Raw genomic sequence first — 27,023 nt, 5'->3', positions numbered from 1 at the left:
ACACATTCTCTTTTAGCCATAACAAATGTGTCTTACAAACACAGTTACAGCAGCCAACCAGAGCTCACCATGTGACACCACTGTGATGTCACTGTGATAGTGTTGAGAAACAGGAAGTAGAATCTCCCCCCAGTGACTGATATTAGAACTGCCTCCTCTCAACCTGCCCAACATTTTGAATTCACAATGAGCTCAAAAACACGGGCTTCTCTTGTTACAGCTGCTTCCATTTTTATTACTGATGTTTTGAGCGAATTTTTCAGGAAGTGGTGATTTTGTTCAACTGAACACATGGAATGGAAATGGTGATATTTTATTCAATATATATATTTTTTTTCTTAATTCGTAACTGAAAATGGTTAATTAGTTCAAAGAGTAGTGCAATAAAATGTGCATTGTAAATATCTGTTATGTAAAATATGAATGTGCTGTTCTATGTTAATATTGAAAAACATGATCAAAATCAACAGCCTACTATTTTCACAATTGTGATTTCAGAGTCAGAACTGTTTCCAAAATCTTCTTGAGAAGATCGAGAACATCACATCACAAGTGCTCTCTGTGACTGTAAGTCTTCAAGAGAAAAATTATCAAATAATCAAACATTTGTCAGTTATATACTGTAGATAATATATGATTGACAGAACAGTGCTGTCTTATTTGCTCTGTTGACATTTACTGTGACACTGTTTATCTGATCAATAAATTAGACTGTGACCAACATTTTGACTGTGGCCTTCAACGCTTCAGGGAATATTTTAGAGTCATCTTCATCATCATCATCATCATCTTCATCATCAGTCAGCCCAGATGAACTAGCCTCCTATGGAAACCGTATCTTAAAAACCAGTGAGAAACTCATCTCTACATTGGTGAAGCCGACAGACACGAGTGACAATGTCAGCTTTACTCTTGCTGTTGTAGGTGAGTGGAGAAACTGTTATTATTGATGATGAAACTGAGATTATATATGATATCAGGGAGTTTATATAGTCTAGAGAGCAGCGGTGTGAGACGGTGAGGATGATAAATGCAGCTACAGTAACTATATGATTGTGAAGAATTACAAATGTTTTAGACAGTGTTTTCTGCTCTTTTTGCGTCTTTTGGTTCAGAGTCATTCATCATTTGGTAGAAGCTCGTCACATTAGACAGATGATTTTAAGGACATTTTGGAGATTTGGATTTGGAAGCTAAACCAGTTGGGAACTGAAGCACTTGTACAGTACTTGACTATACAGTGTACTGTAAGATCTAACATTCAGCCTCAAGATGACCTTACAGTTAATAGTGATTAATTTAATCTGCTAACTGAATAAATGTAAATATAAGTAAACCTGAATTGTTCATCAGAGATGAAAACGCAACAATAGTGAATATTCATTTTATTTGTTTGTCTTTTGTGCAAATTCAATGTAATAGGCCTTTCATAAAAAAGATAATAATTGTAAATAAATTAATATAGCACATAACTGCTTGTTTGTTTTTCATCAGAGGTTGAAGTCTTCATGGTTGGACCACAGGTCACCTTAGATAAAATCCCTCGACTTGACACGACAAATTCTTCTGTGGACATCGATCTCATTGGAATCGCCAAGAACAACAATGAAACAAGTATGTGAGATGTTTCTGTAGGTTTGAAACATCTTAGAAAGAGTTATCATCCCATTCCCACATAGCAACATTTTGATGTCCCAGATCCGCTGCATAATTTATTACTGACTGTTATAATATTGCTGGATCTCATGCTGCAGTAACACAGTGTTTGTGATGTGAAAATATCACTTCTGTTTCTGTCACACAGGATCAGCTGCTGTGGCTTTCATGAGTTATAACACAATGGAGAATCTACTGAAGCCCGACTTCTTCAACACATCAAATCACACGATTAAAACCATGATGTCCACTGTGATCTCAGCTACTCTTCCCAAAACCACCAACACTAAACTCACCAAACCAGTCAACTTCACCCTCAAACACATCAGAGTGAGAGACTGAAATGTGTTTTTGTCCAACCTGAGAACTGATGAACATCTGAAAACATCTAATATTCAGTGTTGTTGTATTTTCTGCATGTTTTCTTCTTCTTTTTGCAGGAGTTTGACCCCGATGGTTCCCTGTCCTGTGTGTACTGGAATATCAGCGAGTGGATTGTAGATGGTTGTTCTGTTTTAGAGACCAACAGCAGCTACACTGTGTGTTCCTGTGTTCATCTGTCCACATTCGCTCTCATCATGCAAACCAGCCGCCCATCAGAGGTACGAGAACATTTATAGTGAGCATTGAAGAACAGCACAGATTTGGCACTCATGTACTCTGACATGTTTTCTCAGAGCGACTCACTGATGGACCTGTTGAATTTGGTGTGTGTGATCGTGGGGCTGGTGTTCTTCAGTTTGGCCCTGTTGACCTTTGCCCTTTGTCAGTGGAGTCCTGGAGTGAATAATGTGGCTCGAATCAACCTCTGCATCAGTCTTCTGTTGGCTCACCTTCTGCTCCTGCTCACACAACATTTCCTGAGCCTCATACGCCCTCATCAGGTGAGAATGATGAAGGAGCCCTACAGCTCAGCACAGTCTCACTGAGAATCATCATAACCGTCTCTCATGATCTCCAGGTGTTGTGTGCCGTGATATCAGGTGTGCTGCACTTCCTCTTTCTCTCCGGCTTTGTGTGGATGTTCATTGAAGCTGTGCTGCTCTTCATCTGTGTGAAGAACCTATCACAGATCAGCTCCAAAAAGAGGGAGGTGCTTAGCAGTGGATTCCTGTGTGTGATTGGATATACGGTTGCTCTGGTTGTGGTGGCCGTGTCTGTCGGGCTGCTTCCTGAAGGATACGGCAGCGAACAGTGAGTTGTTTTTGTTGTTGTTGTTTTTAGGTTCATTTGATTAGAGGAAAATAAAGCAGCTTGGGGCTTTTGTGACATTTCTTATCTAATAAAAAATATTTTTTACACACACTGTAAAAGCACATACAAGATTAAAAAGACAAAAAAAAATTTCACCAGACTGTGGGCCCTATCTTGCACCCAGCGCAATTGACTTTGTACACCGACGCATGTATCATTCCTATTTTGCACCCACGCAAAGCGCGCTTTTCCCTCCACAGAAGCACGTCGCTAAACTAGGGAATAAACTTGCGCTCCCTGGGCGGTTCAGCGCAAAAAAGGAGGCGTGTTCCGGCGCAAACGTTCCTTCATGCTATTTTGCAGGTTTAGAAAACAATTGCGCCACTAACCAGGAAAAAATAGTTTAAAGTCAGTGGCGCGTTGCGCATGTTATTCATATGCTATTTTAAGGGCGCATGCTTGGCCATAATCAATGTAGCGTGTGCACAACGCGCATACACTTTGATTCTCTCATCTACACAGAAGCAGCAGTTTTCATTTTTGCAAATCATACATTATTACGATAGATAGATAGATAGATAGATAGATAGATAGATAGACAATTTATTATAAAAGCATACATCTACACAGCAAAATCCCCAGTGTTAAATCAACACTGCTCAGAGCAAATATGGTCCCACTCTACAGAGTGTTAAAATAACACTGAAGCAGAGTTAAAGTTAATGAGATAATTAAGTGATTAATTGAGTGATGATTGAACATTAGTGATGAACACCTGCAGTTAACAAGCAGAATCACTGAAGGAAAGAGAAACACAAGAACTACAACTGACTTCCAGTCACAGTCACATTAAATCAGATGAAGAGAAATGAAGACATTAAATCTGTGAAGATCTCAGCAGAGGAGGATTAAACAACTCCACAAACAGCATTACCAGCTTCACTTATTACTTACCCGATTGACTTTATTTCTGTCATATGTCTATGAATAGAGGTTTAGATGTTGATGTTTTAAAATGTTTGGCCACCATTATGGTGATCGGTGTTTCATTTAGTTGGGCAGTTTGAATCTTGGCATTTTAAGTACAATTTTGGTCTTTTATTTACCAAAGTACATAATTTGTTACAAAGAATGCCAAAAACAAAGGTGTTCAGGTGGTTTAGTTTTCATTATTATACAGTAGAGTGATTCACTAATCTTTTTCCTGATCATAAGTTGTCATTTGTTATTAAAATATAGCTTACACCTTTCTTGATACAGAGCAGACATTTTAATTTTTAAATACATTGCTGAATTATTATTTTCTTTTATTTAGGAACAAACAGACATCAAGAAGCAGCATATGAATCTCAACAATGGTGACATGCTTCATGCTGAAATGCATGCTGGGAGCCAAGCGTTTTATACTATGGTGCCTCCCAGAATGCATTGCGGAATAAAAAGCATGTCACCATTGTTGAGATTCATATGTGGATTCTTGATGTCTGTGTGTTTGTCCGAAGATTACTTTCCCAATAATTAAAAAAAAAAAAAAAAAAAAATCAGCTTGATGTCTGATCGGAAGAAAGAAGTCAGTGTTAATAAAACTATATATTAATAACAAATAACCACTTTCAGTCAATGATAAAATTTGTAAACTTTATGATGTTTATCACCTGACTGTCTTTGATTCTGGCTTTCCTTGCAACAAATTATGTGTTTTAGTAAACACTGTTACAAAGACCATAAACTCCCATAAGAAGTCAAGAGTCAAATTGCGCAACTAAATGCAACACTGTTCACCATAATGGTGATTTTTTAATGGTGATTTTAAAACATCAACATCTAAACCTCTGTTAATTCTCAATAAGAACTGTAGACGACTGACAGAAATAAAGTCAATCTGGTTAGTAATAAGGGAAGCTGGTAATGCTGTTTGTGGAGTTGTTTAATCCTCCTCTGCTGAGATCTTCACAGATTTAATGTCTTCTTTTTTATCTTAAGTTGATTTAATCTAAGGCTGTGACTAAAAGTCAGTTGTAGTTCTTGTGTTTCTCTTTCCTTCAGTGATTCTGCTTGTTAACTGCAGGTGTTCATCACTAATGCTCAATCATCACTCAATTAATCACTTAATTATCTCATTAACTTTAGTGTTACTTTAACACTCTGTAGAGTGGGACCATATTTGCTCTGAGCAGTGTTGATTTAACACTGGGGACTTTGCTGTGTAGCTTACACATTTACCCAAATTATCATACGCCTGTTTAACCGAAGTTAATTTGGGTGGGTTTCTCCATTTCAATGTAACTTCTCTCTTTTACGGCCGTGACGAGAGCGTTGCTCTCCTTGGCTGTGAACCGCTCCTGGTGCGCGCCTCGCAAATCCGCCGTTACAATAGCAAGCCGCTATGGAAAAAGCGCGTCTGCTCTTAAAAGGAATGTGAGATGACGCTCTGATTGGTGTATTTCACGTTACGCCCAAACCACACCTATGAATAATGAAGCTACTTCAGACCAGCCCATTTTAGATTTGCGCCTGGCGCAAGAGTCATTTATCCCGCCGGGAAAATAGCAACAGCTAACCCTAACCCTAACCCTAACCCGCCCACAAAGTTACTTGCGCTTTGCGCTTGACACTTGCGTTTCAGATCGTTAAAATAGGGCCCATAGTATTTTTGACACATTCATTCAGTTCTTATATTATGTTTCCTCTATACAGTTGCTGGATTAAAAAGGATAAAGGTTTTATCTGGAGTTTTCTGGGTCCTGTTTGTGTCATACTAGCAGTAAGCACATTTCTTATTTCTCATGATTTTAATTTTTATTAAAGGGAAAACAAGGTGATAAATTATTATTGTTCTACTTTTCAGTTAAACATGATTCTCTTCATCAACATCATCATCAATCTGAACTCAACTCTCAAAAATCTGAACGCTGAAGTTTCACAGATGAAACGAACCAAGTAACAAACATTCAGATTCAAACACTCCATAGAAAATAAAATGTCAATAAATACACTTTAACTCTTTCTCTGCAGGATTATGGTATTTAAAACACTGGCTCAGTTTGTGGTTCTTGGTTGCTCCTGGATTCTGGGTTTCTTCACTAATGGCAGGAAGGAGCTGGAGATCCTCTTCCTGATCTTGAACTCCCAGCAGGGAACCTTCATCTTCCTGGTCTATTGTGTCCTCAATAATGAGGTCAGACATCACTCAATTTACCACCATATTCCATTCAAAACTAAAAATGAAAGACTAGTTGTTTTCATGGAGGTCCTGTTCTTATTTTGGCAATGACTTTTATAGAGAAATGACAGAGTCAGTTGTTTAATCTGTTACTATTCTTCCATTTCCTTTCTGTGACGGAATGTTCAAACTCCAACTGTCAGAATATAAATACAGAATGTCTTTGATATGTCTGTCTGTCTTCTTGCATAGCATTACTCCTCTCAAACTCCAAGTTTTTAAACTACTTCAAACTTCAGTGTTTAAAATAATTTTTTCCTCCGTAATTAGTTCAGCCATTTTATCATCACACTCCATAGGAAAACCGTTTCACTCTCTTCAGAGACAGTATATAAAAGTAAAGTATCTACATTTACTTCTGAAAATGCAAATCTAGTCTCTTTAAACATGTTTTCTTACGTTTATCATAAAGAAATTTCATTGTGGTTCATGAGTTTCAGAGGTTAAATGGATGTCATGAAGTCACTCAGCTCCTCTCGTCTCATTCTTGTCCAGGTCAGACAGCAGTTCAGGAAGTTCTTCAGATGTCTTTGCTGTGTCAAACAACACTGAGGACTACAGCAATCACGATCAGGAAATAGAAAAAAGTGCCATTTTAAAAAAAGTTATTATACGTGTATTTTATATAACAGAGTGAATGTTTTGGGAATTTTAAATTCATTATAAAGTCATAATCTCAACTTGAATGATACACTCTCAGAAAACAAAGTACATAATTGTACCTTTAGGGGTACAATGGCTTGTCACTGGGGCTGTACCCTCAAGGGTAAAGCTTTTGTACCCTTGGCATAGGGTACATATTTGTACCATTGTGACAAAACTTTTATTTCCTTTATTTCAAGGCTACTCAAATATAGTGATAAGTTAAAATATACCTTAAATAATTAAGGTATCATTAAAACCTTTAAACAACAACTTTTACAAAGAAAAAAATAAATAAAAATTGGCTTAGCAGAGGCTGTCTCTATACCTTAACCTTTAAAAGAAATGGTACATATATACCTTTTAATGCTTGGGAACATATATGTACCTTTTTGACCCTCAAAAAGGTACATATATGTACCTTGTGTCACATTCACCGTCTGTCATCGTCCTGTTCACTACAGTTTCCAGAATCCTCCTTGTCTCCACACCTGAACTCACTCCCTCAATTACCCACCTGTTCTTCGTTATCATCATCTGCATCACCTGTCTTGTGTTCATCTGTGTCTGTATTTAGTTCCCCTTCTCACTAATGTCTTAGTCGGTTATTGTTTGTGCACCAGCACACTGTTTCATGTTTGTTTTGAGTTACCTCCTATTAATAAACCTTTGTTATTTTTTGTACTTCGCTTGGCTTGTCTTCTTCCTCAACCCGGACCTTACAGAATAACCGACCAAATCATGAGCTGGGAGCTCGCTGGACAGATCGCGGCTTTGGCTCGGAATAGCCGCGATCTGTTCCAATTCACCTGGGGTTTTGTTCCTCTTGCAGCCTCCTGCTCGCTGAGCGATGAATCAATCAAGGCGTGTTACCGGATTGGGGCCAAGGTGGTCGATCCGAGGGAGCTTCCAGATCTCTCCGGCCTGGACTGGAGAGAGGCACTCTCCAGTTGTCTGGAGAGCTTCCTCCCGTGGCACGCCATGTCACCGTCTGCACTTCATGCCAGTCCAGCCGAGCCTGCACTTCACGCCAGTCCAGTCGAGCCTACACTTCACGCCAGTCCAGTCGAGCCTGTACTTCACGCCAGTCCAGCCGAGCCTGCACTTCACGCCGGTCCAGCCGAGCCTACACTTCACGCCAGTCCAGCCGAGCCTGTACTTCAAGCCAGTCCAGCCGAGCCCGCACTTCACGCCAGATCTGCCAAAGCCAAGGCAGTTCGCGTCATGCCCGCCACGCCTGAGACTGAGAGCGTCATGCCCGCCGATCCTGAGCCAGTCGTTGGCCCAGAAGGGCCAGATCCAGTTCCGAGTCCAGTTCCGAGTCCAGCCGAGCCCGCACTTCACGCCAGATCTGCCGAAGCCAAGGCAGTTCGCGTCATGCCCACCGCGCCTGAGACTGAGAGCGTCATGCCCGCCAAGCCTGAGCCAGTTGTTGGCCCAGAGGAGCCAGATCCAGTTCCGAGTCCAGCCGAGCCCGCACTTCACGCCAGATCTGCCGAAGCCAAGGCAGTTCGCGTCATGCCCACCGCGCCTGAGACTGAGAGCGTCATGCCCGCCGAGCCTGAGACAGTTGTTGGCCCAGAGGAGCCAGATCCAGTTCCGAGTCCAGCCGAGCCCGCACTTCACGCCAGATCTGCTGAATCCAAGGCAGTTCGTGTCATGCCCGCCGCGCCTGAGACTGAGAGTGTCATGCCCACCGAGCCTGAGCCAGTTGCTGGCCCAGAGCAGCCAGATCCAGTTCCGAGTCCAGTTCCGAGTCCAATCGAGCCCGCACTTCACGCCAGATCTGCCGAAGCCAAGGCAGTTTGCGTCATGCCCGCCGAGCCTGAGACAGTTGTTGGCCCAGAGGAGCCAGATCCAGTTCCGAGTCCAGCCGAGCCCGCACTTCACGCCAGATCTGCCGAATCCAAGGCAGTTCGCGTCATGCCCGCCGCGCCTGAGACTGAGAGTGTCATGCCCGCCGAGCCTGAGCCAGTTGCTGGCCCAGAGCAGCCAGATCCAGTTCCGAGTCCAGTTCCGAGTCCAGTCGAGCCCGCACTTCACGCCAGATCTGCCGAAGCCAAGGCAGTTTGCGTCATGCCCGCCGAGCCTGAGACAGTTGTTGGCCCAGAGGAGCCAGAGCCAGTCTTCCCAAAGGCATTTTTACCGCTGGTCCTGCCCAGCTCAGAGCCCTCTTCGCCGCTGGTCCTGTCCAGCCCAGAGCCCTCTTCGCCCCCCGTCTTATCCAGCCTTGAACCAGAGTCTGATAATTTCCCCAAGAAAATTTTGGGGGGGGGGGCTATAAGTCCTCTGGGGGGACCGTGGAGGCCTCACCAACACGGTTCCCAATGCCGTCCTGGCCACCTGAAGGGTCCTCACCGCCAAGGCCGCCCGAAGGGTCCTCACCGCCATGGCCACCTGAAGGGTCTTCACCGCCATGGCCGTCCGAAGGGCCTGCTTCGCCATGGCCACCTCCTCGTCCTGCACCACCGTGGCGGCGATACCATCCTGGAGTCTCCTGTCTGTCATCTCTCTGTTCACCCTTTGGTCACAGACTCCAGGATGCCCACCCCCCCTCCCGTGTTCTGCCTTCTGCAGCGCGGGTCGCGCCTAGCGGGAGGGGGGAGTAATGTCACATTCACCGTCTGTCATCGTCCTGTTCACTACAGTTCCCAGAATCCTCCTTGTCTCCACACCTGAACTCACTCCCTCAATTACCCACCTGTTCTTTGTTATCATCATCTGCATCACCTGTCTTGTGTTCATCTGTGTCTGTATTTAGTTCCCCTTCTCACTAATGTCTTAGTCGGTTATTGTTTGTGCACCAGCACACTGTTTCATGTTTGTTTTGAGGTACCTCCTATTAATAAACCTTTGTTATTTTTTGTACTTCGCTTGGCTTGTCTTCTTCCTCAACCCGGACCTTACACCTTGAGGTCCAATAATAAGCCATATGGGGTACGTTAGTGTAGATTCTACCTTGGGGGACAGAAATGGACTCCTATTGTACCCCTATTTCTGACAGTGTAGGAAAACATGATATACAAGTGTCTTATTTTATAGCTGTTAATGTTATTGATTTAAAGCTCTTAAATTTGATTTAGTCTTTTGTAAACATAGGATTGTTTTGGTGGAGGGTGAAAAGATTATTTTTACAGATTACTCTGTAATTATTAGTAATTAGTATTATTAATATAGTAATTAAGCTAAAATATTTTCAAGTAAATGTTACCAAAAAAAAAAAAAAAAAGAAAAACTAAAAATGTTTCATGTGTGAAGGGAAATAAATGAATTTACATTCAGAGTTGTAAAATTATAAATTTGTTAACCTTGCAAAATTATATTTTTGTTTGTGAAGGTCAGAAAGCTGTTTCTTTTTGTCTTTCCTTGCCGACCAAAATTTCTTTATTTCACATCTAAAAGCGCTCATAGACGCTGGCGCGACTACAACATTGTCCAACATCAAATTGCAAACGTAATGAAAGCGGAAACTGCGCTACTCGTTATTTTGTGCTTCACGGACCGTTTATCAGTTTGGACCAATGCAGCGTGAGCTGATCATAGACAGTAAAAGAAATGGACACAGCGACCCCATTGGATTCAACGGAGAAAAGTGGAGTCAATTAGAAGCTCTCACTTCCTGATGGCTGACCGTACTGCGCAGACTCAAACTGAGCTTGACGACGTAGATGTGACGTGAGCAACCTGTCTGTCTTCTAGTAGCTGTGCCAAGAGAAATCTGAATCATTCCCTTCCGAAACTTGCAGAGACGGAGAGTGTGAGTAGGAGCTGTCCATGAGCTAGGAGCAGGAGCAACTTTTGCTAAGTATTCTGATTAATTATTTAGTCATTTTGCCTCCACGTCCCCCCAATTGCCTGGAGGTTATGGTTATCGCGTGGTTATGACGCAATCGTTAGCCTATTTTTACAAAAACGGCATCTACGGGGCCATAACGTAAGATACAAGGTAATGGAGCCTTTTATACATTTGGACAAATGGAGTCTTTAAACGCCTCAGATGTAAAGTTATTCGCTGTCAAAGTGACGCCAAAATGAATGGGAGTCAATGGAATGCTAACAGCATGTGATGGTCTGTTAATCAATGGCGGCGCCCGAGGAAGCTTCAGTTTTTTTCTGAAAGATTACCCCCTTGGAGCCGATCTTGATCAAGCAACACTGTTACACAGCGCTAAGAGATCCAGTAAAGAAAGCATTTGAATTCGCCACTGAAATAATATCATCACTGCGAGATCTAGCAAAAAGCATTCACATTTCTCCGTTATTAACGGATCAAAAAGCGCTGACACGGAAACCAGGAAGAAACATTGTGCTTTCAAGTAAAGTTTCATTGTGCTTTCAAAGTTTTCAAGTTTTATTTCGACATTATGAATAAAATTGCTGCCCTCAAATGTTAAGCTGAAATAAAATAAACCTTTGTTTATAACTAGCCTACTACAATATTACACTTAATTTTTTTTTATTATTATTATGAGCTGTTTTTGTTTTATATGCTCATGGGTCATTATTCAATTGGAGTGGCAAATGAGAGGCAGAAATTGTAAAAATGCTTGTTTGTTTTCTTTTAATAAAATGTATTGCTATGGATTTAAAAGTAGTTTAATATTCTATATCTATTAAAATTGAAGCTTAATAACATTTAGACTTTTAAATTATTTAAATCAAACACTGGTGAAACAACCACTTATGTCTATGGTGTTACCAATATTTAAAGTCAAATTTTGGTTTGTTCTAAAATGAGCAGGGATATGCAACTTTTCGTAATAATTAATAAATACATAAATTACTTTAAGGACTCAGTTTCATTGATCATTTAAATTTCATTTTTCAAAATAAATGTTTAATTGCTCATCTTGGCCCCTATTTTTGCCAAAGAAGAATTGTTTCTTTTAAAAAAAAAATAATAAAAAAAAAAAATAATGTGTGTATATATATATATATATATATATATATATATATATATATATATATATATATATATATATATATAAATGGTCTGTGCTACCTTTATAGTCTTTAATCTAAAATATCAAAACCACTTCACAGTCTAAAAACATTAAATTATAAGATTAAATGGCTCTGAAGGAAAGAAATTTCAGATATGTTTTGAAGTAACACCACAGACATAATATTGCAAAATAGGTTTAACAATTAAAAGTTTATTGAGCAGAATAATGAAATTCATCTTGAGTAGGATTACAAGAAGTATCTACTCTGGAAAAAGAACATTTAGAGAAAAACTTATATTTTTTTAAACAAAAAATATAATTAAAACAACCTGCTTCTCACTTTCTCAAAAATTGTCTGCACAATGTGTGATCTGTTTCAATAGAGAATAAATAAATAAAAAATCAGAAATTATTCAGTGAATAAATCATGTATCCACAAACTTATTTAACACAAAACATAAAAAATATATATATTTTATTCTCCAGTGCTTCTTTGCTGCTCCCTTTCCCCTCTCTGGGAGATCTCCTATTCTCTGTCTTTTTTTGCATTGAATGTTTATTAAATAGGTCTAATGTTTCTTTTGAAGGAACTTGGGTACATTTATATAGCGCTTTTCTGGGTACTCAAAGCGCCTTTACATGGAAGGGCGGAATCTCCTCAACCAACACCAGTGTGCAGCATCACCTGGATGATGCGACGACAGCCATATTGCGCCAGAACGCCCCCCACACACCAGCTTACTGGTGGAGAGGAGACAGTGATGAAGCCAATCAGTATATGAGGATGATTAGGAGGACATGATGGACAGAGGCCAAGGGGCAAATTTGGCCAGGATGCCGGGGTTAAACCCCTACTCTTTTGAAGGACATTTTTAATGACCACAGAGAGCCAGGACCTCGGTTTAACGTCTCATCCAAAGGACGGTGCTCTTTGACAGTAGTGTCCCCGTCACTACACTGGGGTGTTAGGACCCACAAAGACCACAGGGTGAGTGCCCCCTACTGGCCTCACTAACACCTCTTCCAGCAGCAACCTGGTTCTCCCAGGAGTCTCCCATCCAGGTACTAACCAGGCTTAATACTGCTTAGCTTCAGTGGGCAACCAGTCTTGGGCTACAGAGTGATATGGCTGCTGGCTAAGGGTCTATAAAGACGCTTCTTTTCAGCAGCAGTTAATCTTGCCATACCTGACAAGAGAGATACAATTATATGATTACTATGTGTTTTATTAAAAATACAACGTTGCTGGTTGTATATTGTCTGTGGAGTTACTATAGAGTCTGTGGTGTTACCAGGAAAGACAGTAACACTACAGACAAATTAGCCTAAATCCAGACTTTTCTAAAATGGAGGCTGCCATCATGATGATTTAAAGGGCACCTATTATGCAAAATTCACTTTTACATGGTGTTTGAACATAAATGTGTGTTGGCAGTGTGTGTACACAACCATCCTATAATGCTAAAAATCCACCCAGTGTTTTTTTTTTTTTTAAATCCCCATAAATCATAAGCACTGCCTCAGAATGAGCTGTTCTCAGAATCAATGCAATGTGACGTAGAATTGCACAAGCCCCGCCCACGACTGTTGATTGACACTGCAGTTTGAGCAGCTGACGGCGCTGATCCACTTGTCCGACACGACTGTTGCGTGGTGTCGCGACGCCCAGTGTTGCCAACTATTTTCAAAGGAAAGTAGTATAAGAAATTATGGTCTGTTCCAAACCAATTCAACTCCAGTATATAAATATCAAAATGATCCTTCACTTAAAAGAGCTTAATTATCATATAGAGACGATTACATCCAATCTCAGTAATATGAAAATAGTATCACAGAGGCACAGGTGTCACCTATAGTTTGGGAGTGACAGAGGGCAATCGAGAACCATCTTGATTAAAGGGACTTCAAACAATCTTATCACTTTAACCTTTGACTGTTCTTATTTGAAAGAATAACAGAGAACCTTCTGTGGGACACTAGGGACCATGGGGTGTCTCAATTTCATTAACATACAGACCACAGCTGTTGCAAGAAGAGCAACTTCATTTACATTAAGACCAGGATAAAAGGTTTAGGATTGGGTATGTTCGGGGTTCATTCTGATGCCGGTGAACCCAAGGTGCTTTGTGTACCTTGCCACTGCTATGCTGTAATAAACTTCATTTTTGAGATCTTCGACGTCCACATCATTTTTTCTTACATTGGCGAGCCAGACCCAGTCGACGGATTTCCAACAAAAAAGGGAAAAGGTATGAAAAAGCTGTTTTCTTTCATTTATGCTGTTTTTGTCAAGGAATTCCTCGTTTTAAAAAAAAATCTAGAAAAGAAAAATTAAGGACAGAAGAGATCGAATTTGGTTTATTCAGTATTAGCAGGAGGAGTTTTAAGCCTATTCCATACAATTTTGTTTAAGATTCTAACGTAACTGAATAAGCCCGAAGCAGTGTGGTAACAGAGTTGTATTGGAATTGTTGTTTCTAAAGTAATTGAAACAAACTGCTTAAGTGTAAAGTTTCTAAAGTAACTGAAATTTGGTGTTGGTCTCTTATAATTCTGTTAAGATTCTAAAGTAATTGAATAAACCCTAAGTACTGTGGTGGCAGAGTTATTTCAGATTGGTTGTTTCTAAAGTAACTGAAACAAATGTATATGTTTCTAACGTACTTGAAACCGATTGGGAAGTGGTAACGATTCTGAGGAAATTCTAAAGTAATTGAATAGACCCGACGCAGTGTGGTCACAGAATTATTTCACAACGATTGTGTGTTAAAGTGTAGGCTAGTGAGTCCGACGCGCTGTGACTCTGTGAAGTTTAAAACAAGAACCCGAAGCAGTGTGGTTTTGCCAGACGTACTGTGGCAGTGTTAATAATACTTTTGAAAATGGAAGAAATTATTGTTAAATACATCGCTAAACACGGTTCTCAGGGAATGTTTGACGGAATAGAGAATATTGTTGATAAACCGTACAAGTGGGCTACCTCTAAGTTTGAAAATGATCCCAAAATGCCTAAGAACAAAAATGGGAAAATTGCTAATGCACTTCAAGCACTTTTTGTTACAAAGTAACTAGGAGGAGAGTAGATGAGTTAGAGGCTGAAAATGTGCAACTCAGTGTTGGGGTAATTTCTACAAAAAATTACCTGGCTAGTGAAACGATATGGAAAGAAGAAAAGGTCAAGATGCAGTTGAGATTTCACTTCTTAGAACTAACAATAGTATGCTTAAATCATCTGTGGAAACATTGTCTAAAAATTTGGAAGAAGCGAAGGCGACTTGTCAGTTTATGATAAAGAATGGCTCAACAGAGAAAAACCTTAGTAAGACAATGTTAGGTGTCACGTTGTGTAACCCAGTTCCAGAGATGCCAGATTTGCAGGAAGACAGTGCTGTGGGTTGGGAAAAAGATTATCAGTCATTCAGTAGCCAATACTCTGACTGTAGAGTTAGATTTCCGATGGCACCAGTTCATTCTACTACGACTACGCCTGCTAGAGAAGGAAGGGAGGAACCAATGACCACCACCATAGTCCGAGGATTTAATCCAACTGAACTAGATGCTGTGATCAAGAATATTGGGAAATTTGACCCTGCCAAACAAGATCCATTAGATTTTCTGAAAAACTTGGAGGAATATACTGAAGTGTACAATTTTACTGATGGTGATGCGTGCGTTTTGTTAAGAATGTGCTTGCCTGAGACTTTGTCTGGAGCCTTAACTAAGAAAGTAAAGGACAGAAATGCTAATAAGTCGGAGAGGAAAAAGGCACTGCTTGAAGTCTTAGGTGTGATGTCAGTTAATTGGGATAAAATATCTGAGATGCACATGAGGAAAGGGGAGCATCCAGCAGCATTTTCAGAACGATTATTGGAGATGTTTAAAACTTTCAGTGGCAATCCGGACATTACTAAGAATGATGTCACTTTCAAGTCTGCCTTGATTAACAAATGTGACAAACTCACCCGGTCTGCTGTGACAATGCATGTGACACCACTATCTGAATATAATGACATTATTGCTAAAATGACACAGTTTTACAACAATAATGTTCATGCAAATAGTCAAATGAAAGCTGCCAAATCTAGACATCCAGTTGCTGCCTTTGGCGAGAGAGAATGTTCTATTACATTGCCTAATGGTTTCTATCAGGGACCAAGGAGATTTGCAAGAATAAATTCAGAGGGTGTTATTCTTTGCTATGCATGTGGAAAAGCTGGTCACATTGCTAGACATTGTCAAGACAGTGAGAGACCTCTTCAAAACTTTGTCTGTCATGCATGTGGAAAGGATGGTCACATTGCAAGGCACTGTTTGGAGATAAGAAAGGAAGATAAAGAGGTTGTTTGTTTTGCTTGTGGAATGATGGGGCACAAGGCAAGACAGTGTCAATTTTCACACAAAAGAAAGATGGACTATCGTTGTTTGCTTAAGAAAATAGGCAATTTAGAAACCCAGTTGGCACTGTTGAAAGGAAATAAAGAAGTCATTCACACCTTGTCAAATATATCACTGCACCAGCAACATGACTGTAGCTCAGTCACAAGCAAATGCTGATGCAAATTAGAATAAGTTTTTGATAGTAACACATTGTAGAGAAAGGTTTACTATCAAAAGGGGGGTGATTCTTTATGATTCTTTGATTCTTTATGATTTTTGATTCATTATGATTTTTTTTTTAGCATTGATATGTAGTTATAATTTTTATAAATGTTTAAATGACATCAATTGTAAAGTGAAATTTTATGACATTAATGATGTTTGATGTTTATTTGATTAAACCTTTGACTTTAATGTTTTGAATGTGAAAAGATGATTGTGGGGAAAAGGGGGGGGGGGGGGGGGGGGGCAACTTCTTTTTGATTATCATTTCAGATAAGCATAAAGATGTTTGCCTGAAAGGAGTAACCTCATGTAGAAACATGACGTGGTCGTTTGAAGGACGAGAAGGAAGTAGCCTCCTGTAGAACCAGTGGAGCCAGGGGATTTTCTCATGAAAAATTACAGAATATAGAGATTTCCAGACCTGCAAAATCATGAACTGCAGGCCTAAAAGACCTAAAAACCCTGAAACCCACCATGGGATGGATGGAACTGATGAAGAGGCACAGACTCGAACAACACCAGTGACTGCTTCTTCTAGAAGGACTTATGGTCCAAGTGGAAAAGAATGGACAATGAGAAGAGAAAGAAAAGGAGATATCAGAAACAAACCATTTCTGAGACTATGGACAACAGTCTTTCCACAGAGGGAAAACAAGTGGATAAAGGATGTCCACACGGAGAAAATGGACACAAACACACACGTGCACAGTATACACACGCACATTTTATTGTCTATTGATTGTTGATAGTTTGAGTTATCAAAACTAAACAATATGCTAATATCACTGAGGCAAAGGAAAGATTGAGACATTGTGAGAGCCCAACAAGGCCTTGAAGAAAGAAAACAAATGCTTGATGGACACTTTGAGATATGCCCTATTCTGGTTTAATTTGGAATGTCACATTTAAAACGGCTGTATGTATCTTTCTTATTATTTGCCAATGCATAATGTTATTTGTTCCAAGTTGAGACGTGAGATTGAAGATAATTCTATGATCAATATTGAATGTTCCAATTGGATATGATGGTTTTTGATTACCTCTTAAAAAAAAAAAGAAAAAAAAAAGAAAAAGATTTACTTTCTTAACACAAAATATGATAATTCTGCTCAAGTGAAGTAGAGCCATAACTCAGTGTGCAGGAGGTGTTTGACCCTATGACGGGTAAGATTCTCTGATGGCCATAGATGGGAACGACCTAAGCCATGGGCTACACCGCCACTGGGGCACCTGCCCACCAGGTTTCGGGAGGTGTTATCTATGAAAAGGGAGTGGTTGTGATGCTACTTTGGGCCAAGAGCATCAAATGGGGGTCTATAAGAAATTATGGTCTGTTCCAAACCAATTCAACTCCAATATATAAATATCAAAATGTTTCTTCACTTAAAAGAGCTTAATTATCATATAGAGACGATTACATCCAATCTCAGTAATATGAAAATAGTATCACAGAGGCACAGGTGTCACCTATAGTTTGGGAGTGACAGAGGGCAATCGAGAACCATCTTGATTAAAGGGACTTCAAACAATCTTATCACTTTAACCTTTGACTGTTCTTATTTGAAAGAATAACAGAGAACCTTCTGTGGGACACTAGGGACCATGGGGTGTCTCAATTTCATTAACATACAGACCACAGCTGTTGCAAGAAGAGCAACTTCATTTACATTAAGACCAGGATAAAAGGTTTAGGATTGGGTATGTTCGGGGTTCATTCTGACGCCGGTGAACCCAAGGTGCTTTGTGTACCTTGCCACTGCTATGCTGTAATAAACTTCATTTTTGAGATCTTCGACGTCCACATCATTTTTTCTTACAGTAGCTAACGCCTCCCCTAAAAGTCGCTAAATGTCGCTAGATGACGTCATACGTCAATTAGCATATTCATGACGACGTCATCGTGGCGTACTTGCGTTCTGCCTGCCTAATGTTTTTTCTCGTTAAAATCATGCTCACATACTGTGTTTTTATATAACATACTATACTATAATATAATATAACATAATATAATATAGCCGAATGTCCAATAAAGCTGTTCTCATTTACTATATTTTTTTGTCAGACAATAGAACGAGTAGCTGTTGAATGACTATTTTTTTGTGTAAAATTATCTGAATTGAGAGAGTTCGGGAACTGGGAAGTTCGGGAAATATAAAACAAAAGATAAGTGATAAATCCGTCCGTGGAAACAACACTGCTCATTCACGTCTGTCAGCTGCCGTGCTGCTGCTCCTCTCTCAGCCATTCACTGAACAGGGTAGACGCAGAGAGAGGTGTGTGACGGCAAGGAGAACGCAAACCTCGCGCTCGCAGGACTGTGCTGGCAGCATTTGGAGGTTACTGAGGTTTGTCCAAAAAGTAGCTAGATTTGTCGCTAGTCGCTTTTTTGAAAAAATGTCGCTAAAGGGGTCTGAAAAGTCGCTAAAAATAGCGACAAAGGCGCTAAGTTGGCAACACTGGCGACGCCTCCCCACATTGGTACGTTGATGGGCGTTTTCCGCTATGGGCGTGGTTTTGACCGAGCGGGAAATGTAGCGTATTAGAACAGAGGACCTGTGAGAGACTTCCCTCCGTCTCCATATGCTCTACTTCTATTGGCTTGCCGCGTCGCGTTCAACGGAATTCATTTGCATAAAGATGGGCAACGGCCAGCTTTTTGACGCGCAGCATTTTTTCAAATGAAGCGCAGCCTTCCCGGAATGCTTTGCGGGCGCGACAAAGTCGCTTGACGTCACCCATAGGAATATAGTGGAGAGCGGCGCGACAGAAGTGTCGCACGGACAAGTGGATCAGCGCCGTTACAGTCTCCAGAGCGACAGGACTAACGTTACTGACCACGGCAGAAATGAAAGTGAGAGCGCGCACTTTATAACAGCTCATCGAGTCATTTTACAGATATAAAGTTTACCAGTTTATTATTTGTTTACTGTTAGTTGTAACAAGTGTTTTGTGTACTTCGCTGTGTAACGTTATGTTCCATGATAATGAGAGAGAGAGAGAGAGAGAGAGAGAGAGAGAGAGAGAGAGAGAGAGAGTTTATGGATAAGACTTTACGGAGCCCCTAAAGGGACGTGGTTGGTGGAAATTTTTTTAGGTTGGGAGATTTTTTTTTTATAAATCTTTTGCGTTCCCTCGCAAAACTTTTGCGTTCCCCCGAGAAACTTTGCGTTCCCACGCAAAACGTTTGCGTTCCCTCGCAAAGTTATTTGCGTTCCCACGCAAAACTTTTGCGTTCCCTCGCAAAGTTATTTGCGTTCCCACGCAAAACCTGTTTTGAGCTCGGACAGACACTTCCTGTTGAAATGTCCTGCTGGCAGTGTTTCAGAGCTCTGTACGTTAATGGATCGTTTCATAGTGTTTGAACTTGGACTCAAATATAAAGAAATGCGGTCAGTGCTTATAAGGAGTTCAGTGAAGTTGGCAATATTCACATAGGCTATTCGAACTTCCCTATTCTTGAGCTAAACGTTGTTAAAACACAAACAACACCTATTTACAACCACAGTAACCTAGACAACGAGCTACAACCCGATTCTCATCAAAACAAGCTTTATAATATAGGCTAAATTGATCTCTATGAGCAGGCGGCTGAGAGACTAGTTCAAAGGGACCGTCTGCAAAGTGCAATATAACCCAAAAACGACTACAGCATCAACTCACAGTCAAATAGTCATTAACTTCAATGTTACAAACTGTAGTGCCACCCAATTCAGTTTACATATCAATGGTGACCCACTGGTCATACTACACTACTTTTGCACATTTTATATTATGAAAAAATTCAATAACTTCACTGTAACACACCAAATTTAGTTCACACATGACACATCACTGCTCTAATGTTGCAACAGTTAGTTAGGGAAGTAATTGCACATAAAAAGTAGGTAAGTAATAATAATAAGTAGGCCTATTCTTTACACAAATGATATTGGTACTGTAGGCTACGCAGCTTTTGCATTATATTTGCTTACTGAATTTGATGGCATTACACTGTAGGCCTAGTATAACCAGCAGGAGAGCAGTGATGTGTGAACTGAATTTGGTGACAATTCTGCACATTTTATATTATTAAACATATTCAATAGCTTCACTGTGACACACTGTACTGACAGTCCTACAGTGCGTCACAGTGAAGCACAGTGAAGCTATTGAATATGTTTAATAATAGGCTAAAATGTGCAGAAGGGTTTTGAGATTTGCACTTTACAGACGGCCCCTTATTTGGACTTGTCTCTCATTTGTCTGGTTAGAGAAATTAATATTAGCCTATAAAGCTCATCTTGATGATAATTGGGTTGTAGCTCGTTGTCTAGGTTACTGTGATTGTAAATAGGTGTTGTTTGTGTTTTAACAACGTTTAGCTCAAGAATAGGGAAGTTCGAATAGCCTATGTGAATATTGCCAACTTCACTGAACTCCTTATAAGCACTGACCGCATTTCTTTATATTTGAGTCCAAGTTCAAACACTATGAAACGATCCATTAACGTACAGAGCTCTGAAACACTGCCAGCGGGACATTACAACAGGAAGTGTCTGTCCGAGCTCAAAACAGGTTTTGGGAACGCAAATATCTTTGCGAGGGAACGCAAAAGTTTTGCGTGGGAACGCAAAAGATTAAAAAAAAAAAAAAATCTTCCATCCTAAAAAAAATTCCACCACCACGTCCCTTTAGGGGCTCTGTAAGACTTAATGCGCACTTGTTATACTGTGTTTATTCTTACAGTGATTTTCTGGAGTAAAACTAAAGCTTCATCTTTTGTGTCATGTTCAATGAACACATTAATTGAACTCAATCAGTATATTTTGGTCATCACTCAGACGGGGTCTAAGTTACTACAGCAGGCTTGTATTAATAGTGGAGCAGATGGCATATAAGTTAAACGTAATTAAAATAAACATACCTGTTCTATCTCTATTCAGCATATATTCTCTAGCTCTGTGGGCATTATTGTCCGACTCGAACACCGTTACTGTGAGTTTCTGTTTTGTTATTACCATCTTTCCGTGAGATTATTGTTCTGGCTCTGAGCGTGAGCTGGTTAGGCTCCGCCCCCTGTGCGTGGAACCGCATCTCATTAACTTTTAAAGGAGACACACTAAAATGGTGCGTTTTTCTCAGCCCCCCCAAAAATGACCATTTAAACGTGCTGTAAAAAAATTATCTGTGGGGCTAAAACTTTTGAGCTAAAACTTCACATAAACACTCTGGGGACATCAGAGACTTATTTTGCATCTTGTGAAAAGGGGCATAATAGGTGCCCTTTAAAGATCAGGGGACATTTTTGAAATATGAACAGTCAAGTATGTATCTATTCAAATTTTTATTAAAATGTGTAAAATCTGCAAGTTATCAACATAACACCACAGACACTAATAAAGTGTGACACATGAAATTGTCAGGAATTTAGCTAAAAATATAAATATATTTAAAACCATTCTTAACATGTAGATACTGTAGACTATTGTATAATACATTTAAGCGCTCTTAGTGAAATATGCTTTTTGAAGAAAAAAAATATGGGAACACAATGAAGCTATTAATGTACCCCTGCAGTGCGAGGACCACCCTGCGAATGGTTTGTTAAACCGTGTTTTTCTCTAGATTCTCTGCATCACCGATCGCAACTCAATGTGAAAAACGCAAAAAAAAAAAAAAACGCAACGCAATGCATGTCATTTGCGGTACAGTAAATGCATGAATTCGACGAGTCACATTTGTTATGTGCACTCAAGAAGTTTGCAAAGATAAGACATTCCTTCTGCGGAAAATCTGTATCTTTCATACAAGTAAGTATCAGGAGAGTCAAGGGGATTTTGTCTGTCCCTAAAAACTCTTTCTCTACGAAGTGCTCTTCTAACAATTTGCGCTGAGATGTCCACAGGATTTGGAAGAAAAGATGAAGCCATTGCAACAGAGAACGGAAGCTGGGAATTAGTTACGTCACCTATGTTTCTTTGCTCACAGCTTATTGGTCAAATTTCAGTCTGAGATCTCGAATCCAGAACATAAACCTGGAGCAGGTTAGCCGTGTAGCGTAAGAGACCATGCCGACGGACACCGATTTAAGCCAAGCTACTTTCATGGTACCTTAAAATCCAGGGTTGGCGCAAGCTAATCTTAAACTTACCTGGCTAGCCTCCTAAACCGGCTTCATGGTATAGGCCCCAGGTCAGACAGCAGTGCAGGAAGTTCTTCAGATGTCTTTACTATGGACTCAAACACATTAAAAGTGTCCAGTAAAAATATTGAGGACTACAGCATCCAGATTCAGGAAATAAATGAACTGCCATTATCGTACAGTAAATTTCAACTAAAACAGAATCAATGCTTTCAGATTAACGACTCAAATTCTGTCTGTAAATATTAGTTATAGCCTAATGTTATATTGGTCTTATTTTATAGCTGTCATTAATTAATTAATTTTGATCTATTATCTCTTACTATTAGTTTCTTCTTTTTATTCTTGAATTGGTCTTTATTTTTTAGACGAGTGTGTGATACATTATACTTGAGTCTCTTATAATTGCTTTTCTTTTAATCGCCTCTATTATTGTGCATAAATATTCAGTGTGTGAAGACAGTAGATGATTTTGTAATTATACTAATTGATATTAATCAGTAAATCTATGAATGTTTCATTTGATTTTTTTCAGCATTTTTGAGTTGCTAGTAAATATGAAGAATGATCGGATTGATTTTATTAAAAAAAAATTCAAATTTTTATAACAAATCCATCATGATAATAATATTAAAGTTTTGATAACAAACATGTGACGTTAATCTATATACAATATACAAATTTTATTTATAGAGCTGTACACACAATGCACAAATCTGTACATAAGTCTTCTGTTTCAGATGTATACTAAAACTATTATTATTGTTTATTCTATTTATTTATGTTCCCATTTAAATGCCTGTTCTAATGTCATATATGTATGTATGTACCAAGAGCTCCTGTAAAAACCACAAAAAATTCCTTGTGTGTTTGTGCACACTTGGTGAATAAAGCTCATTCTGATTCTGATTCTGATGCAACATGTAAAGTAGTGAGATGAAACACTTATTACTTCTCAAGGTTCCTGCTTTCAAAACATTATCAAATGGCACATTAAAGTGACACATTTCCAAAATAAAAATTATCATAATTTACTCACCATTTTGTCATTCCAAACCTGTATGATTTTCAATATTGGCCTTAAGTGCTTCATGTTAAAAATCAGATCATTGACAACACGAGCTTTATGTTGTAGTGTGTTTTGGAAACCTGGTTTAAAATGTGTTTAGAATTTGAGAGATTGATTTGTTTTTATAAAGAAATGTATGTTTCTATAGAACTATTTATGCATTTCAGACTCCAATGGACTTATTAATACTATGACAGAATATTTGTTGCAAACAATATTTTACAATGTAGAAACAATGGATTCCTATAAATTCACAATGGTCATGAATATTAGACATGCTGAAGTTTGTAATGAAGAGCAGTTTGATGAGCTTTCAGTCACTCTTCCTGGGCTTTAAAATTACAGATGAATGTGAAGCTGTGGTCGTCTTTGCAATCCCACTTTTGCAAAACATCAAAAATATGCATAATGACAAATATGAAGGTCTAAGATGATATAAAGGTCCAAGGATATAGAGAATAAAGGCCTAATATGATAACAAGGATAGATAAAGGGCTAATATGATAACAAGGATAGATTTCTTTTTTTTAAATCTGCTTTAAAGCAAATGTACCATGTTTTTAGAAATGTGATCATTGTATTCATTTCATATGTTTTTGTAAATGGTGTGCTTTCCATCTAAATTTGAATGTAAATTAGAATTTAAGCAGGAAGGGTTGACAAAATATGTTTGTTTCCTCTTTAGATGAACAGAAAACTGTCATATAATCTTCTGACACACATATTTCTGTGTAGTCAGTCTAGTTGGATGAAGAAACTCAGATCAGGTGAGTCTCTCTTTACATGCTTAAATGAGAATTTAATGCTTTAATGAAACTATCAATCTACCAGTTTTTCAGTTTTGTAATTAATAGCTGGTTGTGTCTGGAAAAAAAAAAAATAGCAAAAACATTTCCTGTTTTGGTGCTTTTAGATTTAAGCTCTTTTGACTTGGTCAACCACAATGTTCTTGGAGAGTTGTGTTGGACTACAGGACACTATTTTAAAATGGTCAAATTTTCTTTTTTGAACAAACAGATGTGGTGTACCCCAGGGATCAGTTCTTGCTATGATTTTATTTTCATTATAAACGTAGCCCAGTGAGATCGATTTTTTAAGAAACTTTTCGTCTATATGCTGACAACACTCACACAGCAAAATCCACACTACAGAGAGATTCTGCTTGTTAACAGCAGGTATTCATCACTAATGGTCAATCATCACTTAATTATCTCAGTTACTGCAACACTGCTTCAGTGTTACTCTAACCCAGGGATGGGCAAACTCGGTCCTGGAGGGCCACAGCTCTGCAGAGTTTAGCTTTTTTAAATGTCATCCAAAAATGGTACGGTAACGGTAATAGCATTGAGTCAATGTTTCTCAGAAAAAGAAACACAACAACTATAACAGCCTGAAATAAACTGGAAATAAAACAAGACAATAAATCTCTCAAGATCTCAGCAGAAGTTATTTGTGAGAATTAACAGAGGTTTAGATGTCAATGTTTTATTGAAAATGTTCAGTGTTTGCTTTAGTTGGTCAGTTTGACTCTTGGCTTTTAGGTGAGTTTGTGGTCTTTGAAAACAGTGTTTACTAAAACACAATTTGTTGCAAAGAAAACCAGAAACAAAGTGTGAATTAACAAATTTAAGAATCTATTTCAAATATGCTTCCGTACATAACATCACGGTAAAGAATATTGTATTTAGCTTTTAAGGTTAAGATGATGATATCACACGAATGATTCTGCTCAGCAAAGTTGCAATTCCTGTTTTCTCTTTATTGTCTTTAACCCTCTGAGGTCGACAAACGCACGGGCGCGTTTTGCTGGATTTTCTCCACATTGTAGCACTATAAACTTAAATTACTCCGTCATTTATGGTCATACAGAAAAAAGAAATATAAAAAAAGAATCTGTGATATTTCTCCTTTTGTATGTGTCCACTTACAATCAAATCAAAACATTGTGCTTTTGTAAAATAAAGAAAATAAACAGGGTGTGTGTTCTGCCTCTCCATCGCGGTGAACTTTTTTTTCTTGAGCACATCTATAAACTGAAACAAAACTCAGCGAATACTTGTCACACATTTATGAGCCATATACCTTTATAAACATTTAAGTGTGTACTTTTAAATGATCGGATTCAAACTGAAAACAAATATTCTCTGTTTAAGTAATTTGTATAAAACCAACAAGATGTCCAGCTTCTCAAACGCTTCCTAATTATTTTTTAATTTACCACGCGCACTCGCGCAAAAGAGATTCACATGCAAATCTCCACATGGAACGCGATCGCGCTCATTAGGCCTACCTCAAAAACAAAACACCAAAACACTTCACAAGTCTCTGCTTTTAGATGCGCCTGAGCTTACATTGGATTTACATCAGAAGAAGAACGCGATTTGAAGACAAGAAAGATGTAAGGTAAGAAATTCTTACATATTAGTTTGCTGTTGTTGCATAAATTTCACATTGCAGTTGAACTGTTGCTAGATATATGGTGAATATTATAATATTTAGACCCGTGTTTACTGTTACTGTGTTTGTGGATATCTGCTCAAACGTAGATATGTATACACTGTAAAAAAAACGGTAAAAAGTCTGGCAGCAAAGTTGCCAACAAACCGTAAAATTAAAGTAAAATATCTTAATTCCAATAAAGTGCAAAAACTATAATTTTACAGAATTTTTCATTAAAAGTTTTAGAAAAAAATACTGTTATTTTACAGATTTTTCCTTGTTTGAATTAAGATATTTTACCTTAATTTTACGGTAAGTGGTTGGCAACTTTGCTGCCAGACTTTTTACCGTTATTTTACGATTATTTTTTTACAATGTAAAACTTTTATTTTATGGATTTTTCAAATATTATAATGACCAAACACCTTTAATAAAGTTATGGCACTAAAAGTTCTACTGAGAAACACTGTTTTTTTACAGGTATTTCCTAAATTATTACAATCAAACACCTTTAATAAAGTTATGGCACTAAAAGTTCTACTGAGAAACACTGTTATTTTACAGGTATTTCCTAAATTATTACAATCAAACTCCTTTAATAAAGTGACGGCACTAAAAGTTCTACTGAGAAACACTGTTATTTTACAGGTATTTCCTAAATTATTACAATCAAACTCCTTTAATAAAGTGACGGCACTAAAAGTTCTACTGAGAAACACTGTTATTTTACAGACCTTTCCTAAATTATAACGATCAAACACATTCAATAAATTGTCAAGACGTGCTCAAGAATGTAATAAAACAGTTTTATTTTAGAAGACAAAATAAGTCTAAAAAAACTGTATAAAACTGATTAAAATCATCTCAAACTTTAATTTGCAGCACTTGTGTTTACATATAATTTATTAGTATTTAAACAATGTAAACTTGTAATCTAAATAAAATGGAATTATTCAGACCCCTGGGGGTCACATAGTTCTGATATTAAATATTATATGGTCTTTACATTCAGAATCCTTACTATACAAGTTTATTAATAAGTTAAATCAAAACATACAACAAAAGTGTACCAGAAGTGACAGATACAGCAAATAAACAGCAATCCAGCAAACGGCCAGTAATCAGCTTGGT

General features: G+C 38.6%; 2 protein-coding genes and 1 pseudogene across 3 annotated transcripts in view; all 3 read left to right on the top strand.

Moving 5' to 3' along the window:
• Positions 1-296: 296 nt before the first annotated feature.
• The window catches only part of LOC311077980 (putative adhesion G protein-coupled receptor E4P), a 340,053-nt pseudogene continuing 313,326 nt past the window's right edge, over positions 297-27,023 (top strand). Inside the window, exons 1-4 of the transcript in view lie at positions 297-305; positions 499-567; positions 711-924; positions 1,495-1,614. The product of the transcript in view is annotated as a putative adhesion G protein-coupled receptor E4P (transcript). The remainder of the gene's footprint in view (positions 306-498; positions 568-710; positions 925-1,494; positions 1,615-27,023) is intronic.
• On the top strand, positions 1,811-2,294 carry LOC311077906 (adhesion G protein-coupled receptor E3-like). The gene is made up of 2 exons (XM_084106554.1): positions 1,811-1,986; positions 2,097-2,294. Exons 1-2 carry the CDS (start codon positions 1,825-1,827, stop codon positions 2,274-2,276), a joined length of 342 nt encoding a protein of 113 aa, XP_083962680.1. The 5' UTR covers positions 1,811-1,824; the 3' UTR covers positions 2,277-2,294.
• LOC311069615 (adhesion G protein-coupled receptor E3-like) lies at positions 2,310-6,995 on the top strand (the record flags this gene model as incomplete). Its single annotated transcript, XM_084092895.1, has 6 exons — positions 2,310-2,540; positions 2,618-2,850; positions 5,548-5,614; positions 5,699-5,790; positions 5,866-6,028; positions 6,569-6,995. 6 exons carry the CDS (start codon positions 2,310-2,312, stop codon positions 6,623-6,625), a joined length of 843 nt encoding a protein of 280 aa, XP_083949021.1. The 3' UTR covers positions 6,626-6,995.

Source organism: Abramis brama, assembly GCF_963993115.1.
Source record: "Abramis brama genome assembly, chromosome: 2".
NCBI classification, from domain to species: domain Eukaryota; kingdom Metazoa; phylum Chordata; class Actinopteri; order Cypriniformes; family Leuciscidae; genus Abramis; species Abramis brama.
The sequence above is the reverse complement of the archived record's forward strand: the minus strand, read 5'-3'. Positions and strand labels throughout refer to the sequence as shown.

What these genes read in the sequence shown, in the direction of transcription:
- LOC311077906 (XM_084106554.1), top strand. Translation starts at nt 1,825, where the DNA reads ATGAGTTATAACACAATGGAGAATCTACTGAAGCCCGACTTCTTCAAC. An exon ending in TCACCCTCAAACACATCAGA is followed by an intron (nt 1,987 to 2,096) that starts GTGAGAGACTGA and finishes TTCTTTTTGCAG; the next exon opens with GAGTTTGACCCCGATGGTTC.